Source organism: Oncorhynchus mykiss, chromosome 15 (assembly GCF_013265735.2).
Source record: "Oncorhynchus mykiss isolate Arlee chromosome 15, USDA_OmykA_1.1, whole genome shotgun sequence".
Classification (NCBI taxonomy): Eukaryota; Metazoa; Chordata; class Actinopteri; order Salmoniformes; family Salmonidae; genus Oncorhynchus; species Oncorhynchus mykiss.
The window spans coordinates 79,278,617-79,293,800 of record NC_048579.1 but is presented as its reverse complement, the minus strand read 5'-3'; the positions used below and the strand labels follow the sequence as shown (position 1 = coordinate 79,293,800).

The 15,184-nt window shown below is 49.3% G+C and overlaps 1 protein-coding gene across 3 annotated transcripts in view; it reads right to left on the bottom strand.

Annotated features, from left to right (window-relative positions):
* Positions 1-767: 767 nt before the first annotated feature.
* The window catches only part of LOC118938872 (LARGE xylosyl- and glucuronyltransferase 1), a 144,569-nt gene continuing 130,152 nt past the window's right edge, over positions 768-15,184 (bottom strand). For all 3 annotated transcript variants that reach the window (XM_036945470.1, XM_036945471.1, XM_036945472.1), the window contains 4 exons: positions 12,604-12,882; positions 8,186-8,332; positions 5,304-5,499; positions 768-1,869 (listed from right to left, as the gene is read on the bottom strand). In XM_036945470.1, coding sequence (XP_036801365.1) covers positions 1,672-1,869; positions 5,304-5,499; positions 8,186-8,332; positions 12,604-12,882 — 820 coding nt within the window. In that variant the 3' untranslated portion in view covers positions 768-1,671. The remainder of the gene's footprint in view (positions 1,870-5,303; positions 5,500-8,185; positions 8,333-12,603; positions 12,883-15,184) is intronic.

Genomic DNA, 15,184 nt, shown 5'->3' with positions numbered 1-15,184 from the left:
TGGTCTAAAGTAGTGTACTATATAAGGAATAGGGCTCTGGTCTAAAGTAGTGCACTATATAGGGAATAGGGCTCTGGTCTAAAGTAGTGCACTATATAAGGAATAGGGCTCTGGTCTAAAGTAGTGCACTATATAGGGAATAGGGCTCTGGTCTGTAGTAGTGTACTATATAGGGAATAAGGCTCTGGTCTATAGTAGTGTACTATATAGGGAATAGGGCTCTGGTCTGTAGTAGTGTACTATATAGGGAATAGGGCTCTGGTCTAAAGTAGTGTACTATATAGAGAATTTGGGACTCAACCATGTGTCAGTCATCCAGACTCTCCGACGTTTCTGATTCTGTTGAGGCTCTGATGTTTTTGTCTCTTATCCCTGAGCAACATCATTTGCATTTTAATGAGAGTGAAACTTGGATACGTTGTCTGTCAGTTAAATTGTTTTATTTTTTACGGCACATGGAGAGAAAAATAATATTTCTGATTTGCAGTGTACGGACATAATGTAAAGCACACACTGCTTCAAAGCTTTCTGTTCACTCTCCTCTGTCCTCGCTAAGGAGGGAGGGAGGGAGGGAGGCAGGGAGGGAGGGAGGGAGGCAGGGAGGGAGGCAGGGAGGGAGGGAGGGAGACAGGGAGGGAGACAGGGAGGGAAGGAGACAGGGAGGGAGGGAGGGAAGGAGGGAGGGAGGGAGACGGAGAGGGAGGGAGACGGAGAGGGAGGGAGACAGAGAGGGAGGGAGACAGAGAGGGAGGGAGACAGAGAGGGAGGGAGGGAGGGAGGGAGGGAGGGAGGGAGGGAGGGAGGGAGGGAGGGAGGGAGGGAGACAGACAGACACACACATACCATATTACATTTAGCACAACAAACAGCAGCTGGGAATGAGCAGCTGGTCTTCTAGATATGGCCCAGAGAACAAATGTCTTGTCTGCTTTCCAAGTCCAGGGCTACAGTCAGTCTCTCTCCCCCACTCTCCCTTCCTTCCTTCCCTTCCTCCCTCCTTCCCTTCCTCCCTCATTCCCTTCCCTCCTTCCCTTCCTCCCTCCTTCCCTCCCTCCCTCCCTCCCTCCCTCCTTCCTTCCTTCCTTCCCTTCCTCTCTCCTTCCTTCCCTTCCTCCCTCCTTCCTTCCCTTCCTCCCTCCTTCCTTCCCTCCCATAGTGATGCCCAGTTCTATTGTTAGAGAATAACAGAGAGTTGTATGAGTCCAAACCAGCCCTGTACTGACTCAACATTCACAGCAACAGCTTCCTCTCCCAGCTAGAAACCAGATAGAAACCAGGTCTGCAAGTTCTGGACAGACTGCTCCATCCGTCCTCGGGAAGGGGTAAAAAAACAATGTTTGGGACACACCGACCTTACGGTTACCCCCGGTTACCCTTCAGTTGGTTAACGCTGGTCTAACCAGGTCATAACCCCAAACTATAAGGTGAGAGTTCACAAGAATCAGAGCTCACAATTTAAAACCTCATGATCGGTTGGCACAAAGGTCAGAGTTCGTAGTAAGATTCTTTAGTAACCGTTCTGTCCACTCCCGACTCCCCTACATCGACTGTCCTTTCCCACCGCCCTTTCCCTCTCCTCTGTAGAAGTGTAGTCCTAGACAGCCTTAGAGAAGGGTGTTATGGGTAGTGTAGTCAATAACAGGTCAGAGTGTCCTGGCTCATCGGTGTTGGCTAGCTGTTGTTCTCTGCAGTCATGTATTTGAGGGCAGCGAAGCCATATCGTCTAGACATGTTCTGTTGAAACTCCTCTTTCAGGGTCTTCAGGCAGACGCGGTACTGCTTGTTGGACCGGAACTTGGTGATGTCAAAACTGGGAGCATGAGGCATGTGGATCATATAGGCGTTGGGCAGAACCACAAACTCATACTCCTGGAAGAGAGGACAGAGGACAGAGTTAGAAACACTAAGACAGCATCACTAACTCATACCGCTGGAAGAGAGGACAGAGGACAGAGTTAGAAACACTAAGACAGCATCACTAACTCATACCGCTGGAAGAGAGGACAGAGGACAGAGTTAGAAACACTAAGACAGCATCACTAACTCATACTGCTGGAAGAGAGGACAGAGTTAGAAACACTAAGACAGCATCACTAACTCATACTGCTGGAAGAGAGGACAGAGTTAGAATCACTAAGACAGCATCACTAACTCATACTGCTGGAAGAGAGGACAGAGTTAGAAACACTAAGACAGCATCACTAACTCATACTGCTGGAAGAGAGGACAGAGTTAGAATCACTAAGACAGCATCACTAACTCATACTGCTGGAAGAGAGGACAGAGGACAGAGTTAGAAACACTAAGACAGCATCACTAACTCATACTGCTGGAAGAGGACAGAGTTAGAATCACTAAGACAGCATCACTAACTCATACTGCTGGAAGAGAGGACAGAGTTAGAAACACTAAGACAGCATCACTAACTCATACTGCTGGAAGAGAGGACAGAGGACAGAGTTAGAAACACTAAGACAGCATCACTAACTCATACTGCTGGAAGAGAGGACAGAGGACAGAGTTAGAATCACTAAGACAGCATCACTAACTCATACTGCTGGAAGAGAGGACAGAGTTAGAAACACTAAGACAGCATCACTAACTCATACTGCTGGAAGAGAGGACAGAGGACAGAGTGAGAAACACTAAGACAGCATCACTAACTCATACTGCTGGAAGAGAGGACAGAGTTAGAAACACTAAGACAGCATCACTAACTCATACTGCTGGAAGAGAGGACAGAGTGAGAAACAACTAAGACAGCATCACTAACTCATACTGCTGGAAGAGAGGACAGAGGACAGAGTTAGAAACACTAAGACATCATCACTAACTCATACTGCTGGAAGAGAGGACAGAGGACAGAGTGAGAAACACTAAGACAGCATCACTAACTCATACTGCTGGAAGAGAGGACAGAGTGAGAAACACTAAGACAGCATCACTAACTCATACTGCTGGAAGAGAGGACAGAGGACAGAGTTAGAAACACTAAGACATCATCACTAACTCATACTGCTGGAAGAGAGGACAGAGTGAGAAACACTAAGACAGCATCACTAACTCATACTGCTGGAAGAGAGGACAGAGTGAGAAACACTAAGACAGCATCACTAACTCATACTGCTGGAAGAGAGGACAGAGGACAGAGTGAGAAACACTAAGACAGCATCACTAACTCATACTGCTGGAAGAGAGGACAGAGGACAGAGTGAGAAACACTAAGACAGCATCACTAACTCATACTGCTGGAAGACAGGACAGAGTGAGAAACACTAAGACAGCATCACTAACTCATACTGCTGGAAGAGAGGACAGAGTGAGAAACACTAAGACAGCATCACTAACTCATACTGCTGGAAGAGAGGACAGAGTGAGAAACACTAAGACAGCATCACTAACTCATACTGGTGGAAGAGAGGACAGAGGACAGAGTTAGAAACACTAAGACAGCATCACTAACTCATACTGCTGGAAGAGAGGACAGAGTTAGAAACACTAAGACAGCATCACTAACTCATACTGCTGGAAGAGAGGACAGAGTGAGAAACACTAAGACAGCATCACTAACTCATACTGCTGGAAGAGAGGACAGAGGACAGAGTGATAAACACTAAGACAGCATCACTAACTCATACTGCTGGAAGAGAGGACAGAGGACAGAGTGAGAAACACTAAGACAGCATCACTAAATCATACTGCTGGAAGAGAGGACAGAGTGAGAAACACTAAGACACTATAATGTCCAGAGTGACAGAGTGATGGGTAAAGAGGTGTGTCCAGTACCTGTGAGTGACAGAGTGATGGGTAAAGGTGTGTCCAGTACCTGTGAGTGACAGAGTGATGGGTAAAGAGGTGTGTCCAGTACCTGTGAGTGACAGAGTGATGGGTAAAGGTGTATCCAGTACCTGTGAGTGACAGAGTGATGGGTAAGGTGTGTCCAGTACCTGTGAGTGACAGTGTGATGGGTAAAGGTGTATCCAGTACCTGTGAGTGACAGAGTGATGGGTAAAGAGGTGTGTCCAGTACCTGTGAGTGACAGAGTGATGGGTAAAGAGGTGTGTCCAGTACCTGTGAGTGACAGAGTGATGGGTAAAGGTGTATCCAGTACCTGTGAGTGACAGAGTGATGGGTAAAGAGGTGTGTCCAGTACCTGTGAGTGACAGAGTGATGGGTAAAGGTGTATCCAGTACCTGTGAGTGACAGAGTGATGGGTAAAGGTGTGTCCAGTACCTGTGAGTGACAGAGTGATGGGTAAAGGTGTGTCCAGTACCTGTGAGTGACAGAGTGATGGGTAAAGGTGTATCCAGTACCTGTGAGTGACAGAGTGATGGGTAAAGGTGTGTCCAGTACCTGTGAGTGACAGAGTGATGGGTAAAGAGGTGTGTCCAGTACCTGTGAGTGACAGAGTGATGGGTAAAGAGGTGTGTCCAGTACCTGTGAGTGACAGAGTGATGGGTAAAGAGGTGTGTCCAGTACCTGTGAGTGACAGAGTGATAGGTAAAGGTGTGTCCAGTACCTGTGAGTGACAGAGTGATGGGTAAAGAGGTGTGTCCAGTACCTGTGAGTGACAGAGTGATGGGTAAAGAGGTGTGTCCAGTACCTGTGAGTGACAGAGTGATGGGTAAAGGTGTGTCCAGTACCTGTGAGTGACAGAGTGATGGGTAAAGAGGTGTGTCCAGTACCTGTGAGTGACAGAGTGATGGGTAAAGGTGTATCCAGTACCTGTGAGTGACAGAGTGATGGGTAACGGTGTGTCCAGTACCTGTGAGTGACAGAGTGATGGGTAAAGGTGTATCCAGTACCTGTGAGTGACAGAGTGATGGGTAAAGAGGTGTGGCCAGTACCTGTGAGTGACAGAGTGATGGGTAAAGAGGTGTGTCCAGTACCTGTGAGTGACAGAGTGATGGGTAAAGAGGTGTGTCCAGTACCTGTGAGTGACAGAGTGATGGGTAAAGAGGTGTGTCCAGTACCTGCGAGTGACAGAGTGATGGGTAAAGAGGTGTGTCCAGTACCTGTGAGTGACAGAGTGATGGGTAAAGAGGTGTGTCCAGTACCTGCGAGTGACAGAGTGATGGGTAAAGAGGTGTGTCCAGTACCTGTGAGTGACAGAGTGATGGGTAATGGTGTGTCCAGTACCTGTGAGTGACAGAGTGATGGGTAAAGAGGTGTGTCCAGTACCTGTGAGTGACAGAGTGATGGGTAAAGGTGTGTCCAGTACCTGTGAGTGACAGAGTGATGGGTAAAGGTGTATCCAGTACCTGCGAGTGACAGAGTGATGGGTAAAGAGGTGTGTCCAGTACCTGTGCATCCAGCTCCATAATATGAGCCACTTTATTCCACCCAAAGCCAACGAAGCGTCTGTCGTACTCTGGACTGTCCCGTCTCACCATCACGTAGGGTTCAAAGTCCGCTTCCCACTGGACTCTGTACGGCGTGGTGGCAGTCCTCCACTTAGCAAAGTTAGTGGGAGCATGACCCTTCGTCCAGACATGGTATCTAACAGGGAGAACAGGAAGTAGGATTCAACATTCAATACTTTATAGCCCAGGAGGGAGGGGAGGGATTGTGGGGTGGCAGGGTAGCCTAGTGGTTAGAGTGTAGAGGTGGCAGGGTAGCCTAGTGGTTAGAGTGTAGAGGTGGCAGGGTAGCCTAGTGGTTAGAGTGTAGAGGTGGCAGGGTAGCCTAGTGGTTAGAGTGTAGAGGTGGCAGGGTAGCCTAGAGGTTAGAGTGTAGAGGTGGCAGGGTAGCCTAGTGGTTAGAGTGTAGAGGTGGCAGGGTAGCCTAGTGGTTAGAGTGTAGAGGTGGCAGGGTAGCCTAGTGGTTAGAGTGTAGAGGTGGCAGGGTAGCCTAGTGGTTAGAGTGTAGAGGTGGCAGGGTAGCCTAGTGGTTAGAGTGGAGGGGCGGCAGGGTAGCCTAGTGGTTAGAGTGTAGAGGTGGCAGAGTAGCCTAGTGGTTAGAGTGGAGGGGCGGCAGGGTAGCCTAGTGGTTAGAGTGTAGAGGCGGCAGGGTAGCCTAGTGGTTAGAGTGTAGAGGTGGCAGGGTAGCCTAGTGGTTAGAGTGTAGAGGTGGCAGGGTAGCCTAGTGGTTAGACTGTAGAGGTGGCAGGGTAGCCTAGTGGTTAGAGTGTAGAGGTGGCAGGGTAGCCTAGTGGTTAGAGTGTAAAGGGGGCAGGTAACCTAGTGGTTAGAGTGTAGAGGTGGCAGGGTAGCCTAGAGGTTAGAGTGTAGAGGCGGCAGGTAGCTGAAGAGTGATTGAACCCAACTATCTGGGAGTATTCTAGCTGAGGTGTGATTGAACCCAACTATCTGGGAGTCTTCTAGCTGAGTAGTGATTGAACACAACTATCTGGGAGTCTTCTAGCTGAGGTGTGATTGAACCCAACTATCTGGGAGTCTTCTAGCTGAGTAGTGATTGAACCCAACTATCTGGGAGTCTTCTAGCTGAGTAGTGATTGAACACAACTATCTGGGAGTCTTCTAGCTGTGTGATTGAACCCAACTATCTGGGAGTCTTCTAGCTGAGGAGTGATTGAACCCAACTATATGGGAGTCTTCTAGCTGAGTAGTGATTGAACCCAACTATCTGGGAGTCTTCTAGCTGAGGAGTGATTGAACACAACTATCTGGGAGTCTTCTAGCTGAGGTGTGATTGAACCCAACTATCTGGGAGTCTTCTAGCTGAGGAGTGATTGAACCCAACTATCTGGGAGTCTTCTAGCTGAGTAGTGATTGAACCCAACTATCTGGGAGTCTTCTAGCTGAGTAGTGATTGAACCCAACTATCTGGGAGTCTTCTAGCTGAGTAGTGATTGAACACAACTATCTGGGAGTCTTCTAGCTGTGTGATTGAACCCAACTATCTGGGAGTCTTCTAGCTGAGGAGTGATTGAACCCATCTGGTGTCTTCTAGCTGAGGAGTGATTGAACCCAACTATCTGGGAGTCCTTCTAGCTGAGTAGTGATTGAACCCAACTATCTGGGAGTCTTCTAGCTGAGGAGTGATTGAACCCAACTATCTGGGAGTCCTTCTAGCTGAGTAGTGATTGAACCCAACTATCTGGGAGTCTTCTAGATGAGTAGTGATTGAACACAACTATCTGGGAGTCTTTCTAGCTGAGGAGTGATTGAACCCATCTAAGTTCAGAACACTGGCCCAGTGGGCCATCCCTTTAAGTTCAGAACACTGGCCCAGTGTCCCATCCCTTTAAGTTCAGAACACTGGCCCAGTGGGCCATCCCTTTAAGTTCAGAACACTGGCCCAGTGTCCCATCCCTTTAAGTTCAGAACACTGGCCCAGTGGGCCATGCCTTTAAGTTCAGAACACTGGCCCAGTGGGCCATCCCTTTAAGTTCAGAACACTGGCCCAGTGTCCCATCCCTTTAAGTTCAGAACACTGGCCCAGTGGGCCATCCCTTTAAGTTCAGAACACTGGCCCAGTGGGCCATCCCTTTAAGTTCAAAACACTGGCCCAGCGTCCCATCAATTTAAGTTCAGAACACTGGCCCAGTGTCCCATCCCTTTAAGTTCAGAACACTGGCCCAGTGGGCCATCCCTTTAAGTTCAGAACACTGGCCCAGTGTCCAGTTGGGACAGCAGCTACATGTGTTTCTACCTGAAGGTGAACAGAGTCCCCATGTCCAGTTGGGACAGCAGCTACATGTGTTTCTACCTGAAGGTGAACAGAGTCCCCATGTCCAGTTGGGACAGCAGCTACATGTGTTTCTACCTGAAGGTGAACAGAGTCCCCAGTGTCCAGTTGGGACAGCAGCTACATGTGTTTCTACCTGAAGGTGAACAGAGTCCCCATGTCCAGTTGGGACAGCAGCTACATGTGTTTTTACCTGAAGGTGAACAGAGTCCCCATGTCCAGTTGGGACAGCAGCTACATGTGTTTCTACCTGAAGGTGAACAGAGTCCCCATGTCCAGTTGGGACAGCAGCTACATGTGTTTCTACCTGAAGGTGAACAGAGTCCCCATGTCCAGTTGGGACAGCAGCTACATGTGTTTCTACCTGAAGGTGAACAGAGTCCCCATGTCCAGTTGGGACAGCAGCTACATGTGTTTCTACCTGAAGGTGAACAGAGTCCCCATGTCCAGTTGGGACAGCAGCTACATGTGTTTCTACCTGAAGGTGAACAGAGTCCCCATGTCCAGTTGGGACAGCAGCTACATGTGTTTCTACCTGAAGGTGAACAGAGTCCCCATGTCCAGTTGGGACAGCAGCTCGGCCTTGGACTTGGGGTAAGACAGACGGTAACGGAGCGTCTCGAAGGCTGGCACCACCAACGCCTTCTTGCTGTTAGCCATGTCCAGCTGTACCACTGACTTCCTGCAGGGACGTTACAGAGACGTTACAGGGACGTTACAGGGACGTTACAGGGACGTTACAGAGACGTTACAGAGACGTTACAGGGACGTTACAGGGACGTTACAGAGACGTTACAGAGACGTTACAGAGACGTGACAGAGACGTTACAGAGACGTGACAGAGACGTTACAGGGACGTTACAGAGACGTTACAGAGACGTGACAGAGACGTTACAGAGACGTGACAGAGACGTTACAGGGACGTTACAGGGACGTTACAGGGACGTTACAGGGACGTTACAGAGACGTTACAGAGACGTGACAGAGACGTTACAGAGACGTTACAGAGACGTTACAGAGACGTTACAGGGACGTTACAGAGACGTTACAGGGACGTTACAGAGACGTTACAGGGACGTTACAGAGACGTTACAGGGACGTTACAGGGACTTTACAGAGACGTTGCAGGGACGTTACAGAGACGTTACAGGGACGTTACAGGGACGTTACAGGGACGTTACAGAGACGTTACAGAGACGTTGCAGACAGAGACGTTACAGACAGAGACGTTACAGAGACGTTGCAGACAGAGACGTTGCAGACAGAGGCGTTACAGACAGAGACGTTACAGACAGAGACGTTACAGACAGAGACGTTGCAGACAGAGGCGTTACAGACAGAGGCGTTACAGACAGAGGCGTTACAGACAGAGGCGTTGCAGACAGAGACGTTGCAGACAGAGACGTTACAGACAGAGACGTTGCAGACAGAGGCGTTACAGACAGAGGCGTTACAGACAGGCGTTACAGACAGAGGCGTTACAGAGACGTTACAGACAGAGGCGTTACAGACAGAGACGTTACAGACAGAGGCGTTACAGACAGAGGCGTTACAGACAGAGGCGTTACAGACAGAGACGTTACAGAGACGTTACAGAGACGTCACAGGGACGTTACAGAGACGTTACAGACAGAGGCGTTACAGACAGAGGCGTTACAGACAGAGGCGTTACAGACAGAGACGTTGCAGACAGAGGCGTTACAGACAGAGGCGTTACAGACAGAGACGTTACAGAGACGTTACAGACAGAGGCGTTACAGAGACGTTACAGACAGAGGCGTTACAGACAGAGGCGTTACAGACAGAGGCGTTACAGACAGAGGCGTTACAGACAGAGACGTTACAGAGACGTTACAGACAGAGGCGTTACAGACAGAGGCGTTACAGACAGAGGCGTTACAGACAGAGGCGTTACAGAGACGTTACAGACAGAGGCGTTACAGACAGGCGTTACAGACAGAGGCGTTACAGACAGAGGCGTTACAGACAGAGACGTTACAGAGACGTTACAGACAGAGGCGTTACAGACAGAGGCGTTACAGACAGAGGCGTTACAGACAGAGGCGTTACAGACAGAGGCGTTACAGACAGAGGCGTTACAGACAGAGACGTTGCAGACAGAGGCGTTACAGACAGAGGCGTTACAGACAGAGGCGTTACAGAGACGTTACAGACAGAGGCGTTACAGACAGAGGCGTTACAGAGACGTTACAGACAGAGACGTTACAGACAGAGGCGTTACAGACAGAGGCGTTACAGACAGAGGCGTTGCAGACAGAGGCGTTACAGACAGAGGCGTTACAGACAGAGGCGTTGCAGACAGAGGCGTTACAGACAGAGACGTTACAGACAGAGACGTTACAGACAGAGGCGTTACAGACAGAGGCGTTACAGACAGAGGCGTTACAGACAGAGACGTTACAGACAGAGGCGTTACAGACAGAGGCGTTACAGACAGAGACGTTACAGACAGAGACGTTACAGACAGAGGCGTTACAGACAGAGGCGTTACAGACAGAGACGTTACAGAGACGTTGCAGAGACGTTACAGACAGAGACGTTACAGACAGAGGCGTTACAGACAGAGGCGTTACAGACAGAGGCGTTACAGACAGAGACGTTACAGACAGAGACGTCACAGGGACGTTGCAGACAGAGACGTTGCAGACAGAGGCGTTACAGACAGAGACGTTACAGACAGAGGCGTTACAGACAGAGACGTTACAGAGACGTTGCAGACAGAGACGTTGCAGACAGAGGCGTTACAGACAGAGGCGTTACAGACAGAGGCGTTACAGACAGAGGCGTTACAGACAGAGACGTTACAGAGACGTTGCAGACAGAGACGTTGCAGACAGAGACGTTACAGACAGAGGCGTTACAGACAGAGGCGTTACAGACAGAGGCGTTACAGACAGAGGCGTTACAGACAGAGGCGTTACAGACAGAGGCGTTACAGACAGAGACGTTACAGAGACGTTGCAGACAGAGACGTTGCAGACAGAGACGTTACAGACAGAGGCGTTACAGACAGAGACGTTACAGACAGAGGCGTTACAGACAGAGGCGTTACAGACAGAGGCGTTACAGACAGAGACGTTACAGACAGAGACGTCACAGGGACGTTACAGACAGAGACGTTACAGACAGAGGCGTTACAGGGACGTCACAGGGACGTTACAGACAGAGACGTCACAGGGACGTTACAGACAGAGACGTTACAGACAGAGACGTCACAGGGACGTCACAGGGACGTTACAGGGACGTCACAGGGACGTTACAGGGACGTCACAGGGACGTTACAGGGACGTCACAGAGACGTTACAGGGACGTCACAGGGACGTCACAGTGACGTCACAGAGACGTCACAGAGACGTGACAGGGACGTCACAGAGCTTTCTTGTTGTTAGCCATGTCCAGCTGAACTACAGACTTGTTACAGGGGACAGAGATGGAGTCATTCTAACATTACGGGGACTTAACGATCCTGACGTTACTACAGACAGACAGACACAGACAGACAGACAGACAGACAGACAGACAGACAGACAGACAGACAGACAGCAAAGCCAAATACAATACTGTAGCTCAGGGTTAGAAAGTCACTCTCCACACACCCCTCTGATATCTAGAAGTTTCCCCAGCAATGTGACCCCAGAGTTAGAAGAGAATATTATACATTACAGTCTCCTCTACGTCTGTGACGTTCTCCCTCACCTGAGGTACTCGTAGAGGACATTATACATTACAGTATCTCTACAGCTGAGTCGTTCTCCCTCACCTGAGGTACTCGTAGAGGACATTATACATTACAGTCTCCTCTACGGCTGTGATGGTCTCCTCTACGTCTGTGACGTTCTCCCTCACCTGAGGTACTCGTAGAGGACATTATACATTACAGTATCTCTACAGCTGAGTCGTTCTCCCTCACCTGAGGTACTCGTAGAGGACATTATACATTACAGTATCATCTACAGCTGAGTCGTTCTCCCTCACCTGAGGTACTCGTAGAGGCCGTACATTACAGTATCATATACGGCTGAGTCGTTCTCCCTCACCTGAGGTACTCGTAGAGGACATTATACATTACAGTATCATATACGGCTGAGTCGTTCTCCCTCACCTGAGGTACTCGTAGAGGCCGTACATTACAGTATCTCTACAGCTGAGTCGTTCTACCTCACCTGAGGTACTCGTAGAGGACATTTATACATTACAGTATCTCTACAGCTGAGTCGTTCTCCCTCACCTGAGGTACTCGTAGAGGACATTTATACATTACAGTATCTCTACAGCTGAGTCGTTCTCCCTCACCTGAGGTACTCGTAGAGGACATTATACATTACAGTATCCTCTACGGCTGTGATGGTCTCCTCTACGTCTGTGACGTTCTCCCTCACCTGAGGTACTCGTAGAGGACATTATACATTACAGTATCCTCTACGTCTGTGACGGTCTCCCTCACCTGAGGTACTCGTAGAGGCCGTACATTACAGTATCTCTACAGCTGTGACATTCTCCCTCACCTGAGGTACTCGTAGAGGCCGTACATTACAGTATCTCTACAGCTGTGACATTCTCCCTCACCTGAGGTACTCGTAGAGGCCGTACATTACAGTATCTCTACAGCTGTGACATTCTCCCTCACCTGAGGTACTCGTAGAGGCCGTACATTACAGTATCTCTACAGCTGAGTCGTTCTCCCTCACCTGAGGTACTCGTAGAGGCCGTACATTACAGTATCTCTACAGCTGAGTCGTTCTCCCTCAGCTGAGGTACTCGTAGAGGCCGTACATTACAGTATCTCTACAGCTGTGACATTCTCCCTCACCTGAGGTACTCGTAGAGGCCGTACATTACAGTATCTCTACAGCTGTGACATTCTCCCTCACCTGAGGTACTCGTAGAGGCCGTACATTACAGTATCTCTACAGCTGAGTCGTTCTCCCTCACCTGAGGTACTCGTAGAGGCCGTACATGGGCAGGAAGTCGATATCTGACAGGAACATGTAGGGCGTGTTGACCTGCCGCATGGCTACGTTCCTGAGCAGGTTGACCGGATAGAACTGACCCTCCTTGTAGACGATGTGGTAGCCCACGTTTCCTCTGGACATCAGGACCTCTGACCCCTGGGTGTAGCGCAGGAACTGTTGAGCCTCAGCGTCCGAGAGATACAGGGCCAGGCTGATAGGACCTTCCCAGTGTTTACAGATAGCCTCTAACATCTGGAGTCTGGAGAGGAGAGAGAGAGGAGAGAGAGACACCACCATTAGAGGAGGAGGAAGAGACAGAGGAGATGGCGATAGAGAGAGTGAGTGAGAGGGGGAGAGAGAGGAGATGGAGATAGAGAGAGGGAGTGAGAGGGGGAGAGAGAGGAGATAGAGAGAGGGAGTGAGAAGTGGAGAGAGAGGAGATGGAGATAGAGAGAGGGAGTGAGAGAGGAGATAGAGGGAGGGAGTGAAAGGGGGAGAGAGAGGGGGAGTGAGAGGGGAAGAGAGAGAGTGTGTGTCCAGGCCAGCTTAGAACAGCTGACAATAATAAACTAAATAACCTTGGTGCTGTCGGTTCCTTTCTGGCTAAGAGGAGATAGAGAGAGGAGATAGAAAGAGAGGAGAGAGAGAGAGGAGATAGAAAGAGAGGTAGAGGATAGAGAGAAGAGAAAAAGAGAGAAAGAGAGAGGAGATATATCAATAAAATATATCAGACCTATAGTATTGAATTATTCAGTACAGAGATATTTAATGTCAGGTATTCAACATATCGATCTTAATCTCTGTAGCTGTAATCTCAATCTGTGTTCATCCAACCGCCATATCGTCCAATCATCCCATCCCCTTCACACTGATCCACTGTTATTGGCTAGGTTTGACAGATGAAATGAGGTGCCAATAGGCAAGAGGTGCAGCTGACATTTACCAATGTTAAATCAATGAAACCTCTGCTGTGGTTTCCACCTGTCCACGGACATTACAGAAACCCTGAACAACTTCACTCATTACAATGGAGAGGTGTTCTGAAAGAGATGTGGAGGCCGTGAGAGACTACTGTATTAACGTGTGTGTGTGTGTGTTAATGATGATGCCACTGATCTTCACCTAACCCTCTCTCCTGTGTTCCTCTGGGACTGGGCCACAACAGCATGCAAAGGATCTAGAATGGGTCCATATGGACCTCAGTGTTCCCTGTGTTCTAAAATGGGTATATGTGGGCCTCAGTGTTCCCTGTGTTCTAGAATGGGTTCATATGGGCCTCAGTGTTCCCTGTGTTCTAGAATGGGTCCATATGGACCTCAGTGTTCCCTGTGTTCTAGAATGGGTTCATATGGGCCTCAGTGTTCCCTGTGTTCTAGAATGGGTCCATATGGACCTCAGTGTTCCCTGTGTTCTAGAATGGGTCCATATGGACCTCAGTGTTCCCTGTGTTCTAGAATGGGTCCATATGGACCTCAGTGTTCCCTGTGTTCTAGAATGGGTCCATATGGACCTCAGTGTTCCCTGTGTTCTAGAATGGGTCCATATGGACCTCAGTGTTCCCTGTGTTCTAGAATGGGTCCATATGGACCTCAGTGTTCCCTGTGTTCTAGAATGGGTCCATATGGACCTCAGTGTTCCCTGTGTTCTAGAATGGGTCCATATGGACCTCAGTGTTCCCTGTGTTCTAGAATGGGTCCATATGGACCTCAGTGTTCCCTGTGTTCTAGAATGGGTCCATATGGACCTCAGTGTTCCCTGTGTTCTAGAATGGGTCCATATGGACCTCAGTGTTCCCTGTGTTCTAGAATGGGTCCATATGGACCTCAGTGTTCCCTGTGGTCTAGAATGGGTCCATATGGACCTCAGTGTTCCCTGTGGTCTAGAATGGGTTCATATGGGCCTCAGTGTTCCCTGTGTTCTAGAATGGGTCCATATGGACCTCAGTGTTCCCTGTGTTCTAGAATGGGTCCATATGGACCTCAGTGTTCCCTGTGTTCTAGAATGGGTCCATATGGACCTCAGTGTTCCCTGTGTTCTAGAATGGGTCCATATGGACCTCAGTGTTCCCTGTGGTCTAGAATGGGTCCATATGGACCTCAGTGTTCCCTGTGTTCTAGAATGGGTCCATATGGACCTCAGTGTTCCCTGTGTTCTAGAATGGGTCTATATGGACCTCAGTGTTCCATGTGTTCAAATTCAATAGGATGGATGAATGGAGGCTAATATTAATATCTTTCCCTATCAGTAGGCTTCGGGTCACAGAGCTAACTGACAGGGCTACAGGGTAAAGACTCCCATGTGGTCTTCAGCTCACAGAGCTAACTGACAGGGCTACAGGGTAAAGACTCCCATGTGGTCTTCAACTGACAGGGCTACAGGGTAAAGACTCCCATGTGGTCTTCAGCTCACAGAGCTAACTGACAGGGCTACAGGGAAAGACTCCCATGTGGTCTTCAGCTCACAGAGCTAACTGACAGGGCTACAGGGTAAAGACTCCCATGTGGTCTTCAGCTCACAGAGCTAACTGACAGGGCTACAGGGTAAAGACTCCCATGTGGTCT